Source organism: Notamacropus eugenii, chromosome 2 (assembly GCF_028372415.1).
Source record: "Notamacropus eugenii isolate mMacEug1 chromosome 2, mMacEug1.pri_v2, whole genome shotgun sequence".
NCBI lineage: Eukaryota > Metazoa > Chordata > Mammalia > Diprotodontia > Macropodidae > Notamacropus > Notamacropus eugenii.
This window is the reverse complement of record NC_092873.1, coordinates 97,824,236-97,846,390: the sequence shown is the minus strand read 5'-3', so window position 1 is coordinate 97,846,390 and position 22,155 is coordinate 97,824,236. Positions and strand designations below refer to the sequence as shown.

Sequence of the window (22,155 nt, the reverse complement as noted above, 5' to 3'; positions counted from 1 at the left end):
CCCTAATCTCAAGGAGTCTGTAATCTAATGGATTGAATAGATGAGTAAAAAAGCATTCATTAAGTATTTACTGTGTACAAAGGCAATGTGGTTTAAGAACACTATCTCTATACACATATATACATACATATGTATGTATAGATTTATGTGTATATGTGTGTGTGTGTGTATGTGTACATTTAGACCAATTAGGTGACTGTTACAGGAAAGAATCTTCCCTACTTTCCTTGGAGAGGTAGGGAACTACAGGTATAGAATACTCATAAACAACCAGATAATTGTGATCAGCTATGTAAGACTGGTTACTTTTACTTAATGTTTAAAAAAAAAATTATTACAAGAGAAGACTCCCTGGCATAGGCAAGAGAAGAAAGAGAGTGTACTTGAAAATGTGTTGTTCAGTCATTTTTTCAGTTGTGAGCTTGGCTCTTAGCCACTCCACCAGACAACTAACTTATGAATTTATTCAGTCATTTTCGGTCACATCTGACTCTTTGTGACCCTATTTGGGGTTTCCTTGGCAAAGATACTGGAGTGGTTTGCCATTTCCTTCTCCAGCTCATTTTACAGGTGAGGATACTGAGGCACAAACAGGGTTATGTAACTTGCTGGGGTTACACGGCTCGGAAGTGTCTGAGGTGAGATTTAGAAGTCAGGAAGATGAGTTTTCCTGATTCCAGGCCTGCCACTCTATCCACTGCATCACATAGCTGCCTCCAAGTAGGCATATCTGTTTTCATATTTCTATCTTCCATACTTAGCACAGTGTCTGTCATATAAAAGATATTTAATAAAAATGAATTGAATTGAATTTCCTCAAGGCCTACTGAAAGGCTTTTCTTTTTTCCTTCTAGACATCCTCTCACCTCTTGGTCACAAGATTGACCATAATCTGGTTGGGAAAGCTCCCTTACTCCCAACTTAGTACCATGTAGGCCCAGGCGTCTCTGCGTCTCCATGAGGGTGAAGACTGGGAGAAGTGACATTTTTGTGGGGCTAGAGTCATGTCTCCTCCTTGACCCCTCCCCAGGCTCTGAAGTCTGTCACAACCACATTGTGATAAAAATGGGAATAGGGAGAGCATGTGGGTCTGTGCCAGGCTGATAAGGAAAGGGTCTAAAGGCTTATAATACAAATGGTGCTCTGTGCGGAGGGGAGCTAGCCCAGTTACTGGGACCTGGCTCAGATGAGCAGCTGGGTCCCCAAGGATGAGGGAGCCTACCAGCTTTCTCAGTCCTTCAACACTTGGCTTAAAATAGTCAAAGAATCATAAATCTGGTCATAGAAGGAATATCAGAGGTCATCCTATCTAATGTCTTATTTATATGGACAAAGAAACCAATGTCAGAGAATTTGTGGTTTAACATAGTAACCAAAACTTGAACCCATATCCTCTGATTCTAAGCCCAGTGCTATTCTGTGTTTCTTCTGTGCCATGTTACTTATGTTTCTTTGCTGGTCTTCCCCAATTCCCTTTATTCCTTCCCTTTAGTGTCACTAATTGCCTCTTTTACTCACTCACAATCTCTCTGTGTGTGCTCTCTCTCTCTCTCTCTCTCTCATCATCTTCATCATCATCATCATCACCCTGCCTGTGGTCCAAATACACTATGAGAAAACGATCTGAAATTCACTTACACTAATATGTAAGTGACTTGCTAAAAGCCCAAAGCATTATTCCTCCTAGGGGAGATGTCCATTTAAGCTGGAGACAGTGCCAAAACCCAAAGGACTATAGCTCAGATAGTAGGAATTGGTCCTAAGGCATTTTTCTTTGCAGGGGTGAGCAGGAAACAAATGGTGTGCAATCCTCTCAACCCACTTCTCAGTAAAATGAGGAGGATAAAGAAACACCATGGTTTGATGGTAAGGGTACCAGATTTGGAATCAAGAGACTCAATTCCAAAAGAAGGGACCTCAGTGACTTGCCCAAGGTCATACAAGACTACAAGTTCATATTTTCTGACCATCCAGTGCTCATTCCATTAAACCATACTTCTTCTTTGGCATGACTTGTTCGTACCGATATCTCCTGTAGACCTGGCTCTGGCGCCTCCTCATATCCCTGGATCCTCAGGAGCCATGCCAGTAAAGAGTACCAACAGGTCCTAGCAAGCTGGAAATACAGGCCTGACAGTGGAATGTGGGTGTGTTTCTCATCCAAGTACCAGCCTAGCTCATAACCAGAAGCTTGGCCACCTGACCATAGGAAAAACATTTATTCAGTGCATACTGTGTTATAGGCACTGTGCTAAGTGCTAGGGATACAACAACAAGCAAAAAAAAAGACACTGAGTTTACATTTTAATGAGGAAAGACAATATAGAAAGGGGAACTGGAAAGCAGGAGAATCGGTGGGTAGGGGGCGAGGATGCCCACTTGGGGATATGACTGGATATCCAGATAAGGAGGTGGAGAAGTCTCAAGAGTTAGGAGCAGAGCTGATTGTCATTCAGGCCTGGATCAGTCAGAAGAGAGGGCTAAAAGAATGGGGTGTAAGGCTGCTGGTAGAAAAAGGGAGAATGTGAAAGGTGAAGCCAGAAGTGATCAATCTCTGACACTAGCTTGAAGACTGTCTACTAAAATATAGAAAGGTTTCAGTCTTTCTCAGTAGATTGAGTGCCCACCCATGTCAATGAAACCCATCAAGTACTGAAGAAATCCTCAGTGAACCCACGTTGGCTCCTAGTGACCAACACTTTCCTATCTAAATATTCACAGATCATTTGTTTAATCAGCTATTTTATAATTTTGCCTAGGACTCACACTTGCCAGTATGTATGGGGTTGTGGGGAGAGAGAGAATTGAGCATTTGAGCATCTCTGACTTTCTGACCCTTCTCCAGTTTTCTGTGTTTCCTTAGAGATCACTGGAAGTGGTGATTCTTTGGTCATGTTTGCCAAGTTCTCTGAATCCCCTTCAATGGTAGTCATCTGCCCTGGAGACTTCAATTAAGGCCATCTCCTTATCTACCTCGCACTTCAGTTCCCTCTTGAACACATATACTTTCCAGTCTGAAGATCCTTCTCCTTGATAAAGAAGTAGGAACTTCAGAGTTGAGCAGCTCTGCTTTCTCCCTATTATACCACTTGCCTCAAGCATTGGGCCCATCCCTCCCTCCCTCTTCTATCCTATAAAAGCCCAATTTATTGCACTTACCATTTTCTGCCAACCTCAACGCAGGCCTTCAAACATTCTTGCCTTTTCACCTATTTATATTTTCTCAAATTATTTGACATTTCTTGTCTTGTCTGTACCAAGATTGTGAACTGCTAAAGACAGGGAACATTTTATTTATGTGTATATATGTATGTATATGTATATATATGTTTTAAAATATATATTTATATTATGTGTTAAACTATATTTATATCATATATATGTATAAACATATTCCAATATACTTATCTATAATATACATAGTACTGTCATAAAGGGCAGCTAGGGAACTCAGTGGATAGAGTACCAGATCTGAAGTCAGACAGACCTGAGTTCAAATTAGGCCTCAGACACTTACTAGCTGTGTGATCCTCAACAAGTCACTAAATCCTGTTTGCCTCAGTTTCCTCATCTCTAAAATGAGCTAGAGAAGGAAATCACAAATACCCCTATATCTTTGCCAAGAAAACCCCAACTGAGGTCATGAAAGGTCAAATACAACTGAAATGCCTGAACAACAATAGTCATAAAATATGTTTAATATGTTATATTATTTTATGATATTATATTATTATATTAATTAATATGTAGTGGATTATAATTTAATGAATCTACTGATTAAACATATTTTTACATATTTAATTATCTTCTTCCTTCCCCTCGCCCCTGCTCCTATCTTCCTAACCGTTGGAAGCACTTAGAAACTGAGCCGTTGAGTCTCTGTGGAGGGCTGGATGACAAACAGTGTTGATAGCCTGTTGGACCAACACATCAAATTGGAAAATTCCTTAAAGAACATACTGTATCCACTTATATGGATTCCCTCACTGTATCTGTAAACTTCACATTCCTGTTCAGCAAATCCACCCCTTTGCTTTTTTTCCCCAACGCACGTCAGTGGAGCTGGAGCTGACACAAGCTCAGGGTGTGGTGGTGGGAGAAAGATGATAAACTTCCGTGCGACCTCATCCTGGACCCTAAATTCTGCACCCCTCCCTCCTCTTCCCCTTCTCCTTTCCAACCTTGCCCTTTCCTTTGTTAAAATGTCCTAATTGATGCTTCAGTCAGTCTCTTTTAGCCTGGAGACTTTCCCTGGGCCATTTTGTTTGGGAATGGCATAAAGGGAAAGGAAGGGCTTATATCTTGGGATTAGAATCAAGTGTAGGCCTTGGTTGTTCCCTTCCCATTTAGGGCTCATCCTTCTGGGTCCCTAGCTCAGCATTCCATACTAGCATTCCAGCCAGTTTGTACAATGGATAGAGCCCTGGACCTGGAGTGAGGATGTTCAAATACAGTCTCTTGTTGTTCAGTCACATCCTACTCTCTGTGACCACATTTGGGGTTTTCTTGGCAAAGATACTGGAGTGGTTTGCCATTTCCTTCTCCAGCTCATTTTACAGGTGAGGAAACTGAGACAAACAGGGTTAAGTGACTTGCCCAGGGTCACACAGATAGTAATCTGGGGCCAGATTTGAAGTCAGGAAGATGAGTCTTCCTGACTCCAAGCCCAGAACTCTATCCACTGCACCGCCTAGCTGCCTTCCAAAACATCCTCGGACAAGTACTAACTGTGTTACCTTGGACAAGTAACTTAACCTATCTGCCTCAATTTTCCCATCTGTAAAATGGAGATAATAATAGTACTTACCTCCCAGGGTTATTAAGAGGATCAAATGAGATAGTAATTGTAGGGCCTTTAACACAATGTCCAGCACATAATAAGCACTTTATAGATCTGAGCTATTGTTAATCAAAGAAAAATGAGAGAGTTGGACTAGATAATCTCTAAGATACTTTCAAACTCAAAATCCTATGATCCCCCTAAGCCTTTCTTTCCCACTGCCCCAGAAGTAAGGATCTCCTAAGTATCCTCCTCCCTAATCTCCCTAATCTTATCGGGACCTACTTCTGAACCTCCCTAAAAGGCAAATAGCAAGTTTTCCCTTGCCCTGCTGATTCATTTATCGTGACAGCTCGCTGTACTAGAGTGCATTCAAGTTTACAAAGGGCTCTCCGTGTGATTTTGTGAGATAATTGATATGAGAACCAAGATCGTCCCATTTTATAAATAATGAAATGTAAGCCTACAAATGTTAACTGGTCTGTCTGCAGTTATTTTTAATGTCAGGACTAGGGTCCAATTCTCGATCTGGAACAGAAAGGGAGAGGCTTTCTATTCCAGCCACCTTATTTTTCAGATGAGGAAACTGAGGCTTAGGGAGGGCAGATGATTTATCTAAGGTCACCCAGGTCATTTGGAAGGCCTTTCTCACTTGACACCTAGACTAAAGCTATTTTCCCAGGGTGCATGTCTGACCTTATCACTTCTCTACCCACTAGTAAACTCCACTGGTTCTATATCCGCTCTAAGATCAAATATAAAATTCAAAGCCCTTCATCACCTGAGCCCTTTCTAGTCTTATTCTGGACTTCCCTATCTCTGACAATACTCTGCGATCCAGTGACTCTGGTCTCCTTACGGTTTCTCCAGGGACTTTCACTGGCTATCCCCATGTCTGGAATTCTCTCCTCATCTCCACCTTATGGCTTCCCTGGTATCCTTCAGATCCAACTAAAATCCCATCTTCTACAGGAAGTCTTTCCTTATCCCTCTTCGTTCTATGCCTTCACTCTATTGATTATCCCCAATTTATCCTGCCTACATCTTTTTTTCATGTGATCATCTTTTTTTTATTATACTGTGTTATGGAAATGCTTATTTTATTCCATAAATTTTTTAAAAAGTCATGGGATCAAGTTTTTTTCTCAGTTTGTTGCCCCTATTTGGATACTCTCTAGTTTACCAATGCCTGTTGCATACTATGGGGCGCAGCCCCGAACACAAGCCTTCAAATGAGGTGTCCCTGGTATCCTACCTATATCTTGTTTGTACATCATTGTTTGCAGCTCATTTCCCTCATTTGAATGTGAGCTACTGGAGAGTGCCAATGGTCTTTTGCCTCTCCTAGCGCTTAGCATAGTGACTAGTGCATAGTAGGCATTTTAAAAAATGTTGTTTTTTTGTTTCAATCATGTCTGGTTCTGTAGCTCCTTTGGGGGTTTCCTTGGAAAAGATACTAACGTGGTTTGCTATTTCCTTCTCTGGTTTATTTTATAGATGAGGAAACTGAGGCAAACAAGGTTAAATGACTTGCCCAGGTGACACAGCTAGGATGTTTCTGAGGCCAGATTTGAAGTGTAAGACAAATGTGTTGAAGAGGGAATTGAAGTGCAGTGTAGATAAGGAGATGGCCTTAATTGAAGTCTCCAGGGCAATGACTGCCATAGAACTGTCTTTGCCCCCTTTTGTATCCCTACTCTTTAACACGGTCTCTGACCCCTAGAAGGTGCTTAATGAATGGTCCTTTATAAATGCTTATGTTGTCTGTATATAATTGCTTGCATGTTGTCTCTCCCATTACACTGTGAGCTCCTTGAGAAGAAGACTGTCTTTTGCCTCTCTCTGATGCAAAGTGGGTGCTTGACTGAAGCTGGAACCTGGTTCCATAGCCAGTACCTTGTCCTCTGAATGATGCTGCCTCTTGACTTGACAAATACTCTCTCCATCATGTGAGAAATCCCTCTTGTGTTGCAGAAATATCATTGGCTTAGACCTAGAAGTAAATGGAAGTAGAGATGGCCACTGGTTCTTGAGTGGTGATAGTAATCATAATAGTAAATAATAATGCCGCCTGGCTGAGTAATTCCCAGCCTTGAGCTAAGTCTGCTGGTCTTAGAGGGAAATGATAAGGCTCTTTAGCTAAAGAATGCTTTGTGGGATCAAGATCAAGAATCTTGCTTCCTGTAAGGCTCTCTGTCTGAGCCTGGTCTCCTTTCTTGTCTGAATTCTCACCCTCTGTTCCCTTCTGTCTCCTCTCCCCCCAGGTAGTATCGGATGCTGCTGGGCAGGGCGTGGCTATCACGGGGAACCAAACCTTCAATAACTGGAATTGGCCAAATGCTGTCATCTTTGCTGCCACTGTTATCACCACCATTGGTATGTCATTCTGTATGTCTGTGCTGATGTGGGCCTCCCAGGTCTTGCAGTTTATTGGGGAATCACCAGACATATCCATTTCTCTCTATCCTGTCCCCTGAGCTCAGTCCTTAGCTTTTGGGAAGGACTAGGCAAGGTCTGGCAGCTCTTAACCACCAGACAAAAAGATTAATCACAGTTTGTCCTTTTGATGCCCTCCTGTGGACCTTAAGAAAAGAACTTTGCCCAGAGTGTCTGACGCAGTTCACAAGGAATTACCAAGCTGCGGACTGGGCACTTATTTGGGAGGAGGAGCCCCCCGCCCTCCAAAAGCTACCCCACCAGTGAGTGGTGATAAATCAGATATGGGCAAGTAAGCAAAATAAATAATTAGCAGCAGATATTGAGATTAAATCTTAGCTACGGATTCTGATTGACCAAGGTGGACATGAGCTGTGTAAATCCAGGAAGGCTTGGGTGTGCCCAGAGCTATTGGGGAGGGGGGGGGGGGGGAAGGAGAGAAAGGGCACATGTTTCACTCAGCTCATGGCTGGAACTGGTCAGGTTTTGGGGACTTCTCAGATAAGTTCATCTGTTCCTATCACACCCCATTCCTCTCAACCTTTCTCTCACCTTCCTCCACTGAATTCTTTTATAGAAAAGGATTTCCTTTCTGCCTGAAACCTCTTGTTTCTACTTCCAAAGGTTATGGAAATGTGGCCCCCAAAACCCCTGCTGGACGCCTCTTCTGCATTTTCTATGGCCTCTTTGGGGTTCCACTCTGCTTGACCTGGATCAATGCCCTGGGGAAGTTCTTCGGGGGACGTGCAAAGAGACTGGGACAATTCCTTACCAAGAGGGGCGTGAGCCTGGTATGTATACTCCTGTGGGACTATCCCTGCCTGTCTGAAGACTCTGGTCTCTGCTGGGGCATGATTAGGGGCCTAGGCAGGGAGACACCTTCTTTGCCATTCCTTGCTTGGATTGTGGGGAGCAGCCCACACCTACCTCCCCATTTCTAGAACAATGGGAAGAGATGAAAAGTTATAGGATGTTGAAATCCAAATCAAATGGGAGAACAGAGACTCAAGGTAATGAAATTCCTCTCCCTGGGAGACCTGGGATTTAAACCCAGATCTTCTGATTCTAGAGTTAGAATTCTGCAATCTATGTCGTGAATAGTTGATGTGAAGAGGTAGGAAGGATCCAGAGATCGATTCTGGAGGAAAGGATGGTAAGGAAGGTCATCTCACCATAATATGTATCAAGGTAAAGAATAGATATGATAGAATAAGACTGAATGTCCAGAGAACAGAGAAGCAGAGATTCCCCTTTGCCACTCCCTTCATTCCCTTGGACTTCTCAAGCTGAGATTTAATTCCTTACCAATGACCCTCTCAGGACCTCATAGACCAGGCTTGGGGAGGTCCCTTCAGAGCATCCTGGAATCTGTCTCCTGGACTCTCTGGGTCTTGAATGGACTGACTTCCTCATTCTCTTTCCCTACCCCTAAACAGAGAAAAGCTCAAATAACATGCACGGCCATCTTCATCATTTGGGGGGTGCTGGTGCACCTAGTGATCCCACCCTTTGTGTTTATGGTGACTGAGGACTGGGACTACATTGAAGGCCTCTATTATTCCTTCATTACCATCTCCACCATCGGCTTTGGAGACTATGTGGCTGGTGAGTAGACCCTCTCTTTCTTGCGTCCTTCCCTTCACCATTTCCCTCCTCAGACTTTCTTTTATCTTCCTATCTTTTTCCTCATCCTCTTCCAGCTCTCTCTCCTTTCTCTCATCCTCCCCTTGCTATGATACCTTTCTCCCACCTCATTTCTCCCTTCCTCCCCTCCCCTGATGTCTGGTTGGACAGATTACCCACTCCCTTCTTCTTCTCCTTCTTCTTTTCTCTTATTCCCATCTTCCTTTGACACCCTCTTCTTCTACCTTTCCTCTTTTCCCCTCCCCTTATCTCAGTCAGAATTCTAGACCTCGCACACTGTGCCATCTAGCCACCTAGAAATTAGGAGTACCAGGGCCCTTTCTAAAGAGTAAACACTCAGTATGTATACTCATGCTACAAAAAGGATACTTGAGTGAATGTCCTATTGCGCACCTCCTCCTCTTCTAGATGAAGCCAGACAGGTGATAAGGCTCCAGGCCATTTGTCTCAACAGGAAATCTCTGTAGTGCCTGCCACCCCCATGATGTACTTGACCTTTGTCCTGTACAAGACATGTTTTTAATCTTATCTGTTTATTGCTTGTTTTTCTAAATCGAATCTCCATTTGTGACTTAATCTCTTTTCTTTGTTAACTGGGTAGACTTCTGAGCTTCTTCCAGTGTAGAACACTGAGGAAGATGACAAAGACAGGAGGAATGGGGAAAAGAAAAAGGGAATATATTCCACACTAATCTTCCTTGTAAAAGGGTGTTTTTAGGTCTCCAGGGTGACAGAAATTGTCTGGCTGAGTCACACCTTCTACAGAAATTCAAAGGCATCTCAGAAGACAATTAGTCCAAACTATGCCTAAATAGGAATTCCCCTCTGTAGTATCCTAAACAGTACTTAATATCATCCAAGCCCAGGGATCATGGATGAGTACTAAGAAGGGATGGGAAAGACAGCACAGAGTCACTGAATTTCACTGCTAGACCTCTTAAGTTTGTGCCAACTTGAATTTACTTCACTTGACTATGTATGTGTGGGTCACCAGAATTTAGCAAAGTGCCTGGCATATATTAAGTACTTAAGGTGAATCTGTTTGTTGACTGACTGCTTGTCATAGGCATTTTATTTTTGCTTTTTGGAGGAGGGAAAGAATAAATTCTTGGAAAAATTTTAGTTAAAAAAGGTTTGCTCCTATTCTTGTCTTCAGGTAGCTTTATCCCTTTGATGGAGAACCATGTTTTCTATATAGAGAGATGCTTGTAAAGGACCCAACCTTCAGCCTTGCTCCAAGTTATAATCCAGTGACAAGGCTGATTTTTCTCTCTGACCTTTGTCTGTCTCTGTCTCCTCTCCCAGGAGTCAATCCTGATGCCAACTACCATCCCCTCTACCGATACTTTGTAGAGCTATGGATCTACCTAGGGCTAGCCTGGCTGTCCTTGTTTGTGAATTGGAAGGTGAGTATGTTTGTGGAAGTCCACAAAGCCATCAAGAAACGTCGGCGAAGGCGGAAGGAGTCCTTTGAAAGCTCCCCCCACTCCAAGAAAGGCCTGCAAATGACATCTGGTGGAGGTGTCAAGGACGTCAATATTTTCAGCTTCTTGTCCAAGAAGGAGGAGACTTACAATGACCTTATCAAGCAGATCGGGAAGAAAGGTCTGAAGACAAGTGGGGGAGGTGGAGAGAGAGCAGTGGGACCTGAGAGTGGAAGGCCTGCCCTCCCGTCTTCTCCTGTGGGTCCAATGGCAATCTATACCAAAACTCGTGTGCCCAGCTATGAGGAGGTATCCCAAACGCTGAGGCTGAAAGGCCATGTTTCAAGGTCTCAAGGTGGAGATGCTGGGGAGGGACCCCACAGTGACAACACCCACACCTCCTCAACAGTGTTTGTCAACCAACTGGACCGGATCAGTGAAGAAGAGAGCGAAGCCTGGGATGCCCGGGACTGCCGCCCACTGATCTTTGAGAATGCCAACATCACCTTTGTGAGTGAGGAAGGAGGCCTCTCGGATGAGGACACTTCTAAATCCTCCCTGGATGACAACTTAGCTGGAGAGGAAGGGGAGGAACAGGGAGATGTGGAGGAGGCCGAGGCAGAGATGCCACTGAACCTGGGGGAGTTCCCATCCTCCGATGACTCCACTTTTACCAGCACAGAATCTGAACTCTCTGTGCCTTATGAACAGTTGATGAACGAATATAATAAAGTCAACAGTCCCAGAGGCACGTGAGGCCCCCCTCTCTGCCCCTTGCCCTATCCCACAAACCCTGCGGCCTCTTCTTTCCCCTTACCTCCCCTTCAGGGGTATCCTGTGATGGCTGAGATTCCTAGACATGAACTGGGAAAGAAAAGGGGACCCTTTGTCCTCCCATCCCCCCTGGCCTGATGCCACTAGGCATACATACTCCCCTCACTGCCTGCCCACTTCAGGACTGACTGTGTTTCCACATGGTCCCTTGGCGACATGGCTGAGCAGATGGGATTCCAAAGTTGGGAGAGATTTGGTTCCAGAAAGATGGTTTTTATTTTTTCTTTTGTTTTGTTTTTTTACTACATTTGTAATTTTGATGGAGTATAGATGATAATGGGGCCAGACAAGGTCTATGGATGGTCAGACCTATAAAAAAGCATACAGTTTTGGGGTGTTGACAGTTCTCCTGTCCTGGGAGAATCCATATAGAGAAGGCTTGATTCAGCCGATATGGACTGAAATTTTAATATGTTGCCCGGCAACAGGACTCAAGTCTGAAAGGCAGTGCACTGGAGACAGTCTGTCCTTATCCTCAAGATGACTTAAGGTCAATTTGGTGATTCCAAATGAACACAGATGAGACAATGGCACAAGGTGGTGCGTAAGCAAGTGTAAGGGTGAGGTATACAAGGATGCTAGGGAAACAGACTCTATATCTGTTCCAAGCTGCTTTTTCCCCAAGTTCCTTTTCACCACCCCACCCCAATACTCTAATTCAGGGGTTAACTTTTTTTGTGCATCATGGATCCCTTGGTCAGTCTGGTGAAACCTGTAGACCCCTTCTCAAAGTAATGTTTTTAAATGCATAAAACAAAATATGTAGGATTACAATGCGAGCCAATTATAATTTTGAAATAGATATCAAATATATACATATACATATATATTGTTTAAAAGTTCATGGACCCCAGGTTAGAAACCCCCTATTCTAATGAGAAAAGGGCTGTTAGGGGTTTGGAGAAGATGAAGTTCCACTGTCTAACACAGAACCCAAACTGAAACACTCCCAGTGGTAGCCAGACCCGTCCCATGGGCCCCACTGTCCCTGTTGCCCCATATTTAATGAAGACAGGCCAAACCAAGCCTTCCCCAAAGTGGCGTTTTGTGGAGTCACTGACAATGGGGGTGGGCTAACTAGGTCTAGAGTCACTACAGTTTACCCTGTTCTGGACTACTTACCCCTTCAGTGAAGAAGCGGGTAGAGCAAGATAGAGAGCAATGTGGAGTAGTGGGATATATAGGCTGAATCTGATTTTCATTTAGTTACCTAGGTTACATTGGGCAAATCATTCCCTTCCAGCCTCATTATATATCACCTGTATAATGGGATTAAGTTTGGCATGGTCTGAGAACTCTTCTAGACCCATGATCCAAAGTGTTTTCCTTGTGGCTTTCTTTACCTTTGTCCAGGTATCTTAACTCCCTTCCCTTGTCCTCTTCTCCACCACCACCACACACACACTGCACCGCCTCTCCATTTCCAGGAGGCGGTGATCAGGAGAAAGACAGGTCTGCATTTTGCCCCTTCCATCTCTGCAACTCAGACCCTTGTCATGGCCTGAGTGGCAAAGAGGGGATTATGTCCCACACCAAAAGACCTGAGTATGTGCTTCAGTGGGTGGGAAGGACTGGGATCTATTTGTGGCAGCCTTCCTGTTTGGGAGATCTGCCTTGGACCAGCTTGAGGTTTCTGATAGAAAAGGACCTTTGGTCATATATTTAGCTCTGTGTACCCCCAACACCTTCCCTTGCCTCCCCTCTGCTACCCCAGGGAAACAAGGCAGTGAATAATTTAATTGTGGGGCCAGGAGCCAGATGGAATAGATAGGCCAAAACTCTCTTGGGGTTTGGGGGGTGGGGATTCCACCTCACCCATTTCCTTGGATTAATATAAAGTCTCTAGATGACAACATACACTCCATGTGCCCCCTGGAACTTAACTGCCCTCAATAGAATGTTGCCACTTCTTTTCCCGATAGCCTGTCTCCTAAGTCTTTAAAGTCATCGAGCCTAGCTTCCTTCAGGCATTTCTCTAGAGCAAAGACTTTGATTACCAACACACCACCACCACCACCACCACCCCACCCCCCACACCCCCCACCCTACCCCACCCCCGCCCCAATACATGCCTTACCTGCATTTGATGGAGAAGTGGATCGATTGAAGAGGAAGAAGTACTGCACTGCTCAGGCCTCCCTTCTGCCTTCCACATCTCCCAATCACCAGTTGACATTGATCTTGGCTCCAATTTGGGAATCAGTAAAGTGCATATTAGTAGGCCTGGGAGGGGTGTACCTCCTATAACTTACCTCTGGAATTCCCAGCTGCTGTTTTAATTTTTTTTTTTTTTTGAGGAGGATGGGGAAATCTGGCCAGAATATAAAATTGTAAAGGAAACTATTCCCCCTTTAGGGACTGGAGGGGGAGGGGAGGGCAGGGCTGGATACTATCTGTGCAATGTCTCCCTGGGGCAGACCTGTTCTGCTCTCTGTGGATAATTTTTATTTTTATTTTGTATTTTTTTAAAAGTTTTTTTTTTTTTGCAGTTTTTAAAATATATATATATATATATCTGGAATCTGTGATTCGCTACTGATGGTGTCTTAAATCCAAATCCAAAAGTAAGGGGAAGGTTCTGGTTGCCCTGAAAACCCATCTGACAAGTCAGTGAGTCTTAAACTATCTTAAATAGAAGACAGTGGAGGGACCCCTCCTGCATTCTTCCTTTCCCCATGGCTCAGGGGCTCAGCCAGTTTCCCATGTTAGGAGATCAAGTGATACATGACAGCACCTTTTTTTATAGAGAGCCATCTAGGCCACCTCGGTTGTATCTTCCTCCCCCTGGTTACCTTCCAGGGCTAACTTTTAGTTCTTAACTCCATTTGAAACTGTGGTTGATCTAATTTCCTACAAGTCACCAGCAGATGCTAAGACCCAGAGGGGCTTAAATTGAATACTCTGAGAGTGTTTTTCCCCCCACAGCCCTCCAGGATCCATCTGTGGTGGGACAGTGGAGGCAATATCATGTAGTGGAAAAATGAACTTGAGAAAGACCTGGCTGGGCCCACCCTCAACTCTTAACTCTTCTGTGTGATCCTGGGCAAGTCTCTGGGACTAGGTTGCTCAAATCGACTGTCAAAGGCAGTTACTAATAGTAGCACTACCCATCTCACAGGGTTGTTGTGAGGAATGTGATTTTTGTAAACCTGAAAGCACCATAGAAATGTGAACCATCATGGGGGGTGAATGGGCTAGAAGCTCCTTGTTCTGTGGAGCCTCGAATGCCACCCCCATACCCACCCTCACCTCCAAGTGTTTGAGGGGGATGGGAAGGAGTGTCCTCATCTTTTCATATGATGGATATTCATGACATTTTCTTCATTCTATGATCCCACCTTGCCTATCACTGACTGTCCTGGAATCGTACACACTGTATGTAAATATTGGCAGAGTCAACGTCAAGTGTAATTTATTTTAACATTTTTGCAATAAAAAAAAATGAAGTGGACAGTTAAGCCTGGTGTTTGCCAAATAGGGGTCGGGTGGGAAGGTTGGGAGATGAAGGAGCGTGAATCTGTAGCCAGGGATGAGGTGACCTTTGGTGGGAGGTGAGGATTCTAGCAACGTAGGAGACCTCTTCTGGGTGCCAAGGATAAGCAAAATGAGGGTATGGAATATGAGAGTGTTGCAGAATGGAGAAGTGTGGCATGACAAAATGTAACAAAATTGTGCACCTACTGTGTGCCCTTAACAAGACCAGGGACACACATGCCCAAGTAACTAATGGAAAGTGTGAACATGCGTGAGGAGATATAAAATCATTTTTGGCTTCGGGATACCAGAGAAGTTTCCTTGTTTGAGATGGGTTAAAAAACAAATAAACAACCTGTACAGCAGGAATAGGGTAGGACTGATCTGCCTACAACCACTTTGTGTGAGGTGCTGGGATACCAAGCAACAACCACAACGATGAGAAGTCCATTGTCTCACGGGCCTTTCTTTCCATTAGCATTCAGTATCTGGAGAATCAAGGAAGGTTTCTAGTGTTCTGAAAGATGAATTAAGTGGGTAAAGGTGTGTTCAGAGAAAAATGGGATAGGGCAGAGTGGAGCTCAGAGAACTAGTGGAGGATAAAGTTGGACAGAAAGGTGGAGCCAGATGATGAAGCATCTTGCAATTCCAAGTAGGGGAACTGGGAATCGATCCCATTGGCCAAGGGGAGCCCTCATTAGTTCTTGAGCAAGGCAGCAAAGATCAAAGTGGTGTTTTGGCAAGATTCATGGGACAACACACAAGATGCATTAGAAGAGGAGAAGCTAGATACCCGGAGACCAGCTAGGATTATATAGCATTAATTCAAGGCTGAGTCACCCCTATTTTGCAGAGGAGGAAACTAAAGTGTGGGAAGTTAGGACCTGCCCATGATTGCCCCTGATCTCTGGGCAGAGATGAGAATAGAACAAGGACTCTCTGCCTCCAGTGGGATTAAATTCAGTCACATGTGTCAAGCATCAACTGTGTGCCAGGTACTATGTGGGGCGGGAGACAAGAAAGCAAGCTCCTCCCCAAGGAGTTAAAGAGTGATGACCGCTCATTTGTGTTCCAGGTAAAATGGAGGGCACTTGCTACTGCCTGGGTGGTGTTGAGTTCTTGAGTAAGAACGGGAACAACAAGGTTGTGGTCTTTGCCTCAAGAGAGGAAAGGAGAACACACCTGGGTTCTCTCCACCTCTCTTTGTCCTGACAGCAATTACTTCTCACCCACACTTGGTCTCGGTCTCTCTCTGTCTCTCTGTCTCTGTCTCTCTCTCTCTCTCTCTCTCTCTCTGTCTCTCTCTCTGTCTATCTCTCTGTCTCTCTCTCTGTCTTTCTCTCTTTTTCTCTGTCCTTTCTCTCCTCTCTCCTCTGTCTCTCCTCTCTTTTCTCTCCTGCTCTTTCTTTCCTCTCATTTTTTCTCTTTTCTCTCTTCTCCTGCTCTCTCTTTCCTTTCTTCTCTTTTCTCTCAATTCTTTCTTTTCCCTTTTTCTCTCCTTTCTCCTTCTCTCTCTCCCACTTTCCCCTTTCTCCTGCTCTCTATTTCTCTTTCCTTTTTCTCTTCTCTTTTCTCTCTCCCTCTCCTATCTCTCCTCCTATTTTCTCTCCTGTTTTCTCTTTCTTCTCTCTCTTTTTCTTTCTTTACTCTCTCTTTTCTCTCCTTTCTCCTTCTCTCTCTTCCTCTTTCCCCTCTCTCCTGCTCTCTCTTTTCTTTCTCTCTTCTCTCTCTTCTTCCTTCCCTTTTTTCACAATAAATTTTATTAATGCTTTTTGTTTTACATCAAAGTTATTTCTAGATATCAACCCTCCCCTCTCCCTGCCCAGTCTATAGAGTGTACAGAGCACTGAGTCGAGTCAGGAAGACTTGAACTTCTTTCTGAGTTCAAATCTGGCCTCAGACACCTACTAGCTGTGTGACCCTGGGCAAGTCACTTCACCCTATTTGTCTCTCCATCTATAAAATGAGCTTGCGGAAGAAATGGCAAGCCACTCTAGTATCTTTGCCAAGAAAACCCCAAATGGGGTCTTGGAGAACAGACATGACTAAATAATAACATCAAAAAGAAGTCATCTTGTCCAACTTTCTCAACAAATCAATATCATACTATAAAGGGGAAGTATTTTAAAAGAAAGGCCAACAGCCAGTTTCTTTTTCTTTTCCACAAAATAAGATTGGTTAGTCAGGCCATTCACACATTGTCCTGGACACCTGCTATCTGCAGAGCAGAGGAAGGAAAAGGCACAGTCCTCACCCTTAGGGAGCTCACCATCTGGCTAACGGGCTTGGTTTCTACCCCCACGGAACTTCTGTGCAAGTGCACAGGGCCCCGGGGAAAATTGGAGGAACCCGAGAGTCAGAGGGATAGGGACAGTCAGAGAGAAAATAAAGATAGAGGGAGGCAGGGAGAGAAGGGGAAAGGAAGAAAAGGAGGAAGGAATGAAAGGAGAAGGAGGATCAAGCTCAAAAAGCAGGAAATGATGAATATGGCAATAAGTAGAAAGAGAATTGGGGTGCTAATTAGGGAAAGCTACTTGGAAGACTGGGAAAGACTGATTCAAACCTGTCTAGTAGGCCCACTGGGCTGGCTACAAATCAGGTGAATCATTTGCTATGCCCCACCCCCTCATCTTCTCCCGGAGGTGTCCATCCAAAGCCCAGCTTGGGAATTTTGTGTTATGTGTGGGTGTTAGCAAACTCACAAAAGAAGCAATCTATTAATATCCATGTCCAATTTGCACCACCAGCCATTTCATTACAAGGATTAGGGGGTGAGGGAGGGAGCGGGGGCAGGAGTTCTGGGAGACCTCCTGGAAGGAGAGGGAGGGAGCTACAGTGTGCCTGTACATGTGATCTACAAGTAGAGCCTTTGGAGTCTAGACACAGTTCCCACTCAAGGAACTAAAGTTTTCATTGTTCCTCTAATGAATCTCAGAATTTCTCCTCTTCTTATCCCTATCACTAATCCCCACCTGGCCTCTAAGGGTTCACAAAAACCCAGATTTGAAGCTAGAAAGGATCTCTGAGATCATTCAATCAAACCCTCTCATTTTATAGAGGAGGAAACTAAGGCACAGAGTTACTTCTTGAAGGTTACACAACTAATAAGTTGTCTGAGATAGTATTCAAACCCAGACCTTTCTAATTCCATCTGGGTCTAGCACTCTCTCCACCATACCAGATGACTGGGTCAAATAAGAATTAATCAATCAACAGTTATTTATGTAGTACCTACTATGTGTCAAGGATAGAAATACAAAGGAAGAAACATTCTCTGCTCTCAGAGAGCTTACATTTTAACAGGAGAAATAAGTACATAATTATATACAGTGGGTATACATACGTATGCATATGTACATATGCATGTATGCACATATGTATATATGCACATATCAATATACGTATATACACATATGTATATTGTAACTATAGATACACATGTATACACACATACCCAAAGTAGTTTAGAAAGGAAGGCAGTATCAGTTGGGGGCATGAGGGAAAGGTTTCATGTAGAAAGAGGTAGTTGTACTATGTTTAGAAGAAAGAAAAGAGGGCAAACATCCAGAGCTGGGATTGGGAAACAGATTCTAAAGCAGCCCCAAAGCCCGATAAGCCCAATCTGTCTAAACCAAATGGTATCCAAGGTCCCAGTTTTTGCTATATGACTCCATGAGCTTTTAATCTTGGTTAGAAAACCCACAGGGAAATTAGATGGTGCAGTAGATTGGGTACCAGACCTAGAGTCAGAAAAACCCTTCTTCCTGAGTTCAAATCTGGCCTTAGACACTTACTAGCTGTGTTACCCTGGGGAAGACACTTCACTGTATTTGCCTCAGTTTCCTCATCTGTAAAATGAGCTCGAGAAAGAATGACAAACCACTCCACCCCAAATGGGGACATGAAGAATTGAACATAACTGAAAAATGAATGAACACCAATTCCCCACATCCGTTGAATCGATGATTTCTCTGCTTGGCATATAGCCGAAGGAGATCAAACATAGACAAGTCCCATATACACCAAAATGTTCCTAACAACACTTATGTTAGCAAAGTGAATGTGGATGTGCAGTGGAAAGAGCACTGGGCTTAGAATAAGGAAGACTCATCTTCTTGAGTTCAAATCTGGCCTCAGATACTTACTAGCTGTGTGACCCTGGGCAAGTCTTCACCCCATTTGCCTCAGTTTCTGTAAAATAAACTAGAGAAACAATGGCAAACCACTCCAGGATCTTTGCCAAGAGGTCTCAAAGAGTCAGTCATAATCAAACTGAGTAATAACAAAAGGAAACTCATGGTAGGATTAGCATCCATGGAAGACAGAGATTGGACTGATTAACTCCTGGGGACAAGATCTGGAGGGTAGGGGATCAATGTCAACAGGAGGAATTAAGCAAATTGAAGGCCCAGTTCTCTTTACATCTGCTTGGAAGATGAGGATTAGTTAAATTTTAAGATGTCTGTACCTTTCCTTTTGCCATTTTAACACTATGCATGTTTCTATATAATGATCTGTAGTCTGAAAAAGAAATTTAAAATGATTCAGTAGCCAAAAACAAAGAGATGAATTTTGATTGTCTTAGGGGTCATTGAGTAACTTGTATTCCCCTTGCAAAGCATAGTCAACTTTTTGGGAAATACAAGTCTGGAAGGAAGGTAGTGATATTGAAAAACCAATAAGAGGTAACCAACACGGACTGTCAGTCAGTCAACTCACATTTATTAAGCTCTTGCTATATGCCATATAGCATTAAAAGTTGGGTATATAAAGAGAAACAAAATACGGTCTCTGTTTTCAAGAGGCCCACAGTCTAGTGGGGGAAGCAACATTAAAACAACCATGTACAAACAAGATATAGGCAGGATAAATTGGAAATAATCAGCTGAGAGAAGGCACTGGAATTAAGGGGCACGGAAAAAGGACAAATATTGAAGCTGAAGCTTAAATACTTTGGCTATACAATGCGAAGATGGGACTTGTTGGAGAAGACCCTGATGCTGGGAAAGATTGAAAGGAAAAGGAGGAGATGACAGAGGATGAGATGGATAGATAGTGTCATGGAGATAATAAACATGCACTTGGACACACTTCGGGAAATGATGGAGGATAGAAGGTTCTGGAGTGCTGTGGTCCATGGGGTCACAAAGAGTCGGACATGACTGACTGAACAACAACAATGAAGTAAGCTGAGAAGGTGGAAAGTATAAGGAAGGATGAAGCCACATGTGTAATGAGTGGGATAGTGAGTCAACCAGGAAGGTATAAAAAGATGGTTTTGTTACAGTTGAGATTCTGTAAATAACTTTGTAATGGACCCAGTCAACATAGCTTTGTGATTTTGTCTATCTGTGTTCAGCACTTTGTGTGTAGAAGCAAAGGCAATGGATTGTGGGACCAATCCAGATTTGAAGCTTAGCAACCCAAGATCTTCCTAAGCATGAGGAAGCAAAGGCCTTTGAAAGATGATAGGGTAGAATTGTACTGGTTTACCCCAGCTCATGATGGGCAAGAGAGTAGTGTTGCCAGTGCCAGGGTGATGACCAGAAGATCACAGTGAGGACCAAGAACAGAGTTTGGGGTTGCAAGGCAAAGGACAAGTGAAATGACAATAAATTGTAATCAGATCAAGAAATTTTGGAGTTCATGCAGGTGGAAGTGGTGCATTTGTGGGTAAGGACACAATTAAGGGTATAACCATCTCTGCAGCTAAGGAAGAGTGGAGAAATAGGTCATGGAAAATGAACAAACTGAGAAACTGTCAGCTTAGGGTGTTTGAGAGAGTGTCAGTTTGTATATTATAGTCCCCTAGTATTGGAGGATGAATTGGGGAAAAGAGAAAGAGTAAGCCAAGGACTGAATTTATTAGTAAAGAAGGGAAAGTGTCCTGGAAGTTAGTAGGCAAAAGCCAGCAGAATCTTAATGGAGTGGTAGTTGAAGACTGAATGAACCTTAAAGTATGAAGAATTACTGAGGGATGGTGGTAGAGAGAGAGAGCTTGGAAGTGGACCGGAAGGGCACAACAGGCCATGACACCCCAAAGATCAATGTTCTTCTGCCTGCTCCTCCCAGTATACCATCCCCCTTTCTCATTTCAACACACCTCACTTTCATAACCTGTCATACCTCCTAAGGTTACAGCTTACTTTCCATTGATCATATTTCAAATCAGCTGCTTCCTGGTGACATCAGGGGAAGCTTCTTAATCTCATCAGTAATCTGATGCCAGATCCCATTTCAAAGTGGGTTGCTGCTAGTCAGGGTATGCCAGTAATCTACCAGGCTTTATTGCATTAATCGCAAGGGTTGGCTCTTCAGATTTTTCAAAATTATTTTATTTGTTTTCAGTTTTCTACAATCTGTTTGAACAGTCTGTTCTAAGGTTCCTCCCAACTCTGAAGTTCTGTGATTCTGTTCCCTGTTTGTCTTCATCCTACACAGGCTTTGGAGGTGTAGTGGGTTCTATATATTTATTCCCAGCTGTGTCAATAGGACTTCCTTCCATTTGTCCTAAATTCCCTCCACCAGTTTTTCCCAGTTCTCTGTTAGCAAAAAATGTAATTCCGTGCAATTCAAGTTTTTGCTGCATGTTGTTGTTTGGTTGTGTCCAACTCTTCATGACCCCATTTAGGTTTGTCTTGGCAGAGATACTGGAGTGGTTTGCCATTTCTTTCTCGAGTTCATTTTGTGGATGAGGAAACTGAGGCAAACAGGGTGAAGTGACTTGCTCAGGGTCACCCAGTTAGTAAGTATCTGAGGCCAGATTTGAACTCACAAAGAGGAGTCTTCCTGACTCCAAGTCTGGCGCTCTACTCACTTCACCGCCTAGCTGTTGAGTGCTTAGGACATTTTGTCCATTGACCTTGGATTCATTATTGAAGCAGGATGAGGAACAGGCATTAAAAACCCACCCACTTCTGTTCTCAACCCCAGAACCCCTCTCCCATTCCTTTAACCCTCAAAGCCAAAGAAATGAACTTGAAGCCATTGATCCCAGGAAGAGAAATACCAAGGTTATAAGGAAGTTCCATCAGGTCCCTCTTTATCTATAAAAGAAGGGAGTGACCTTAGATGAACTTTTCATTTCTCTTCCAATTCCAAGTTCTCTTCTTCAAGATTTAGTTCAAAGTTCACTTCACAGAAATACAGCATGATTGACACTCAGTATTAGATAGGACCTTAGAGGTCATGTAACCCATATCTCTTGTCGAAGAAGGAATTTCCTCAAGCACATCCCCATTCCTATAGGGCATGTGTCGGAGACAGCAAGTGGTTCACTTTGGCTGTGGAGGGCAGAGTGCTCTGGGGTGGGGAAAGATAGTCAGGGACAGTGTGGTAGAGGAATGGATAGACTGACAGACCTGAAATCAGAAAGACCTAAATTTAAACCCAGTCTCAAATACTCAGCTGTGTGACGTTGACTAAGTCACTTAACCTCTGCCTCTATTTCTTCATCTCAAATCAGATAAAAATGGCACCTACTTCCCAGGGTGATTGTGAGGATCAAATGACATAGTATTTGCAAAGTTCTTTGCAAATCTTAAAGTAATATATCAATACTAG

General features: G+C 43.5%; 1 protein-coding gene across 1 annotated transcript in view; it reads left to right on the top strand.

The window, feature by feature from the left end:
• KCNK5 (potassium two pore domain channel subfamily K member 5) overlaps positions 1 to 14,569 on the top strand; it is a 59,966-nt gene extending 45,397 nt beyond the window's left edge. Inside the window, exons 2-5 of the mRNA XM_072641997.1 lie at positions 7,045 to 7,156; positions 7,841 to 8,007; positions 8,653 to 8,821; positions 10,166 to 14,569. Of these exons, the coding sequence (XP_072498098.1) occupies positions 7,045 to 7,156; positions 7,841 to 8,007; positions 8,653 to 8,821; positions 10,166 to 11,040 (1,323 nt within the window). The 3' untranslated portion in view covers positions 11,041 to 14,569. The remainder of the gene's footprint in view (positions 1 to 7,044; positions 7,157 to 7,840; positions 8,008 to 8,652; positions 8,822 to 10,165) is intronic.
• The last annotated feature ends 7,586 nt before the right edge of the window (positions 14,570 to 22,155 follow it).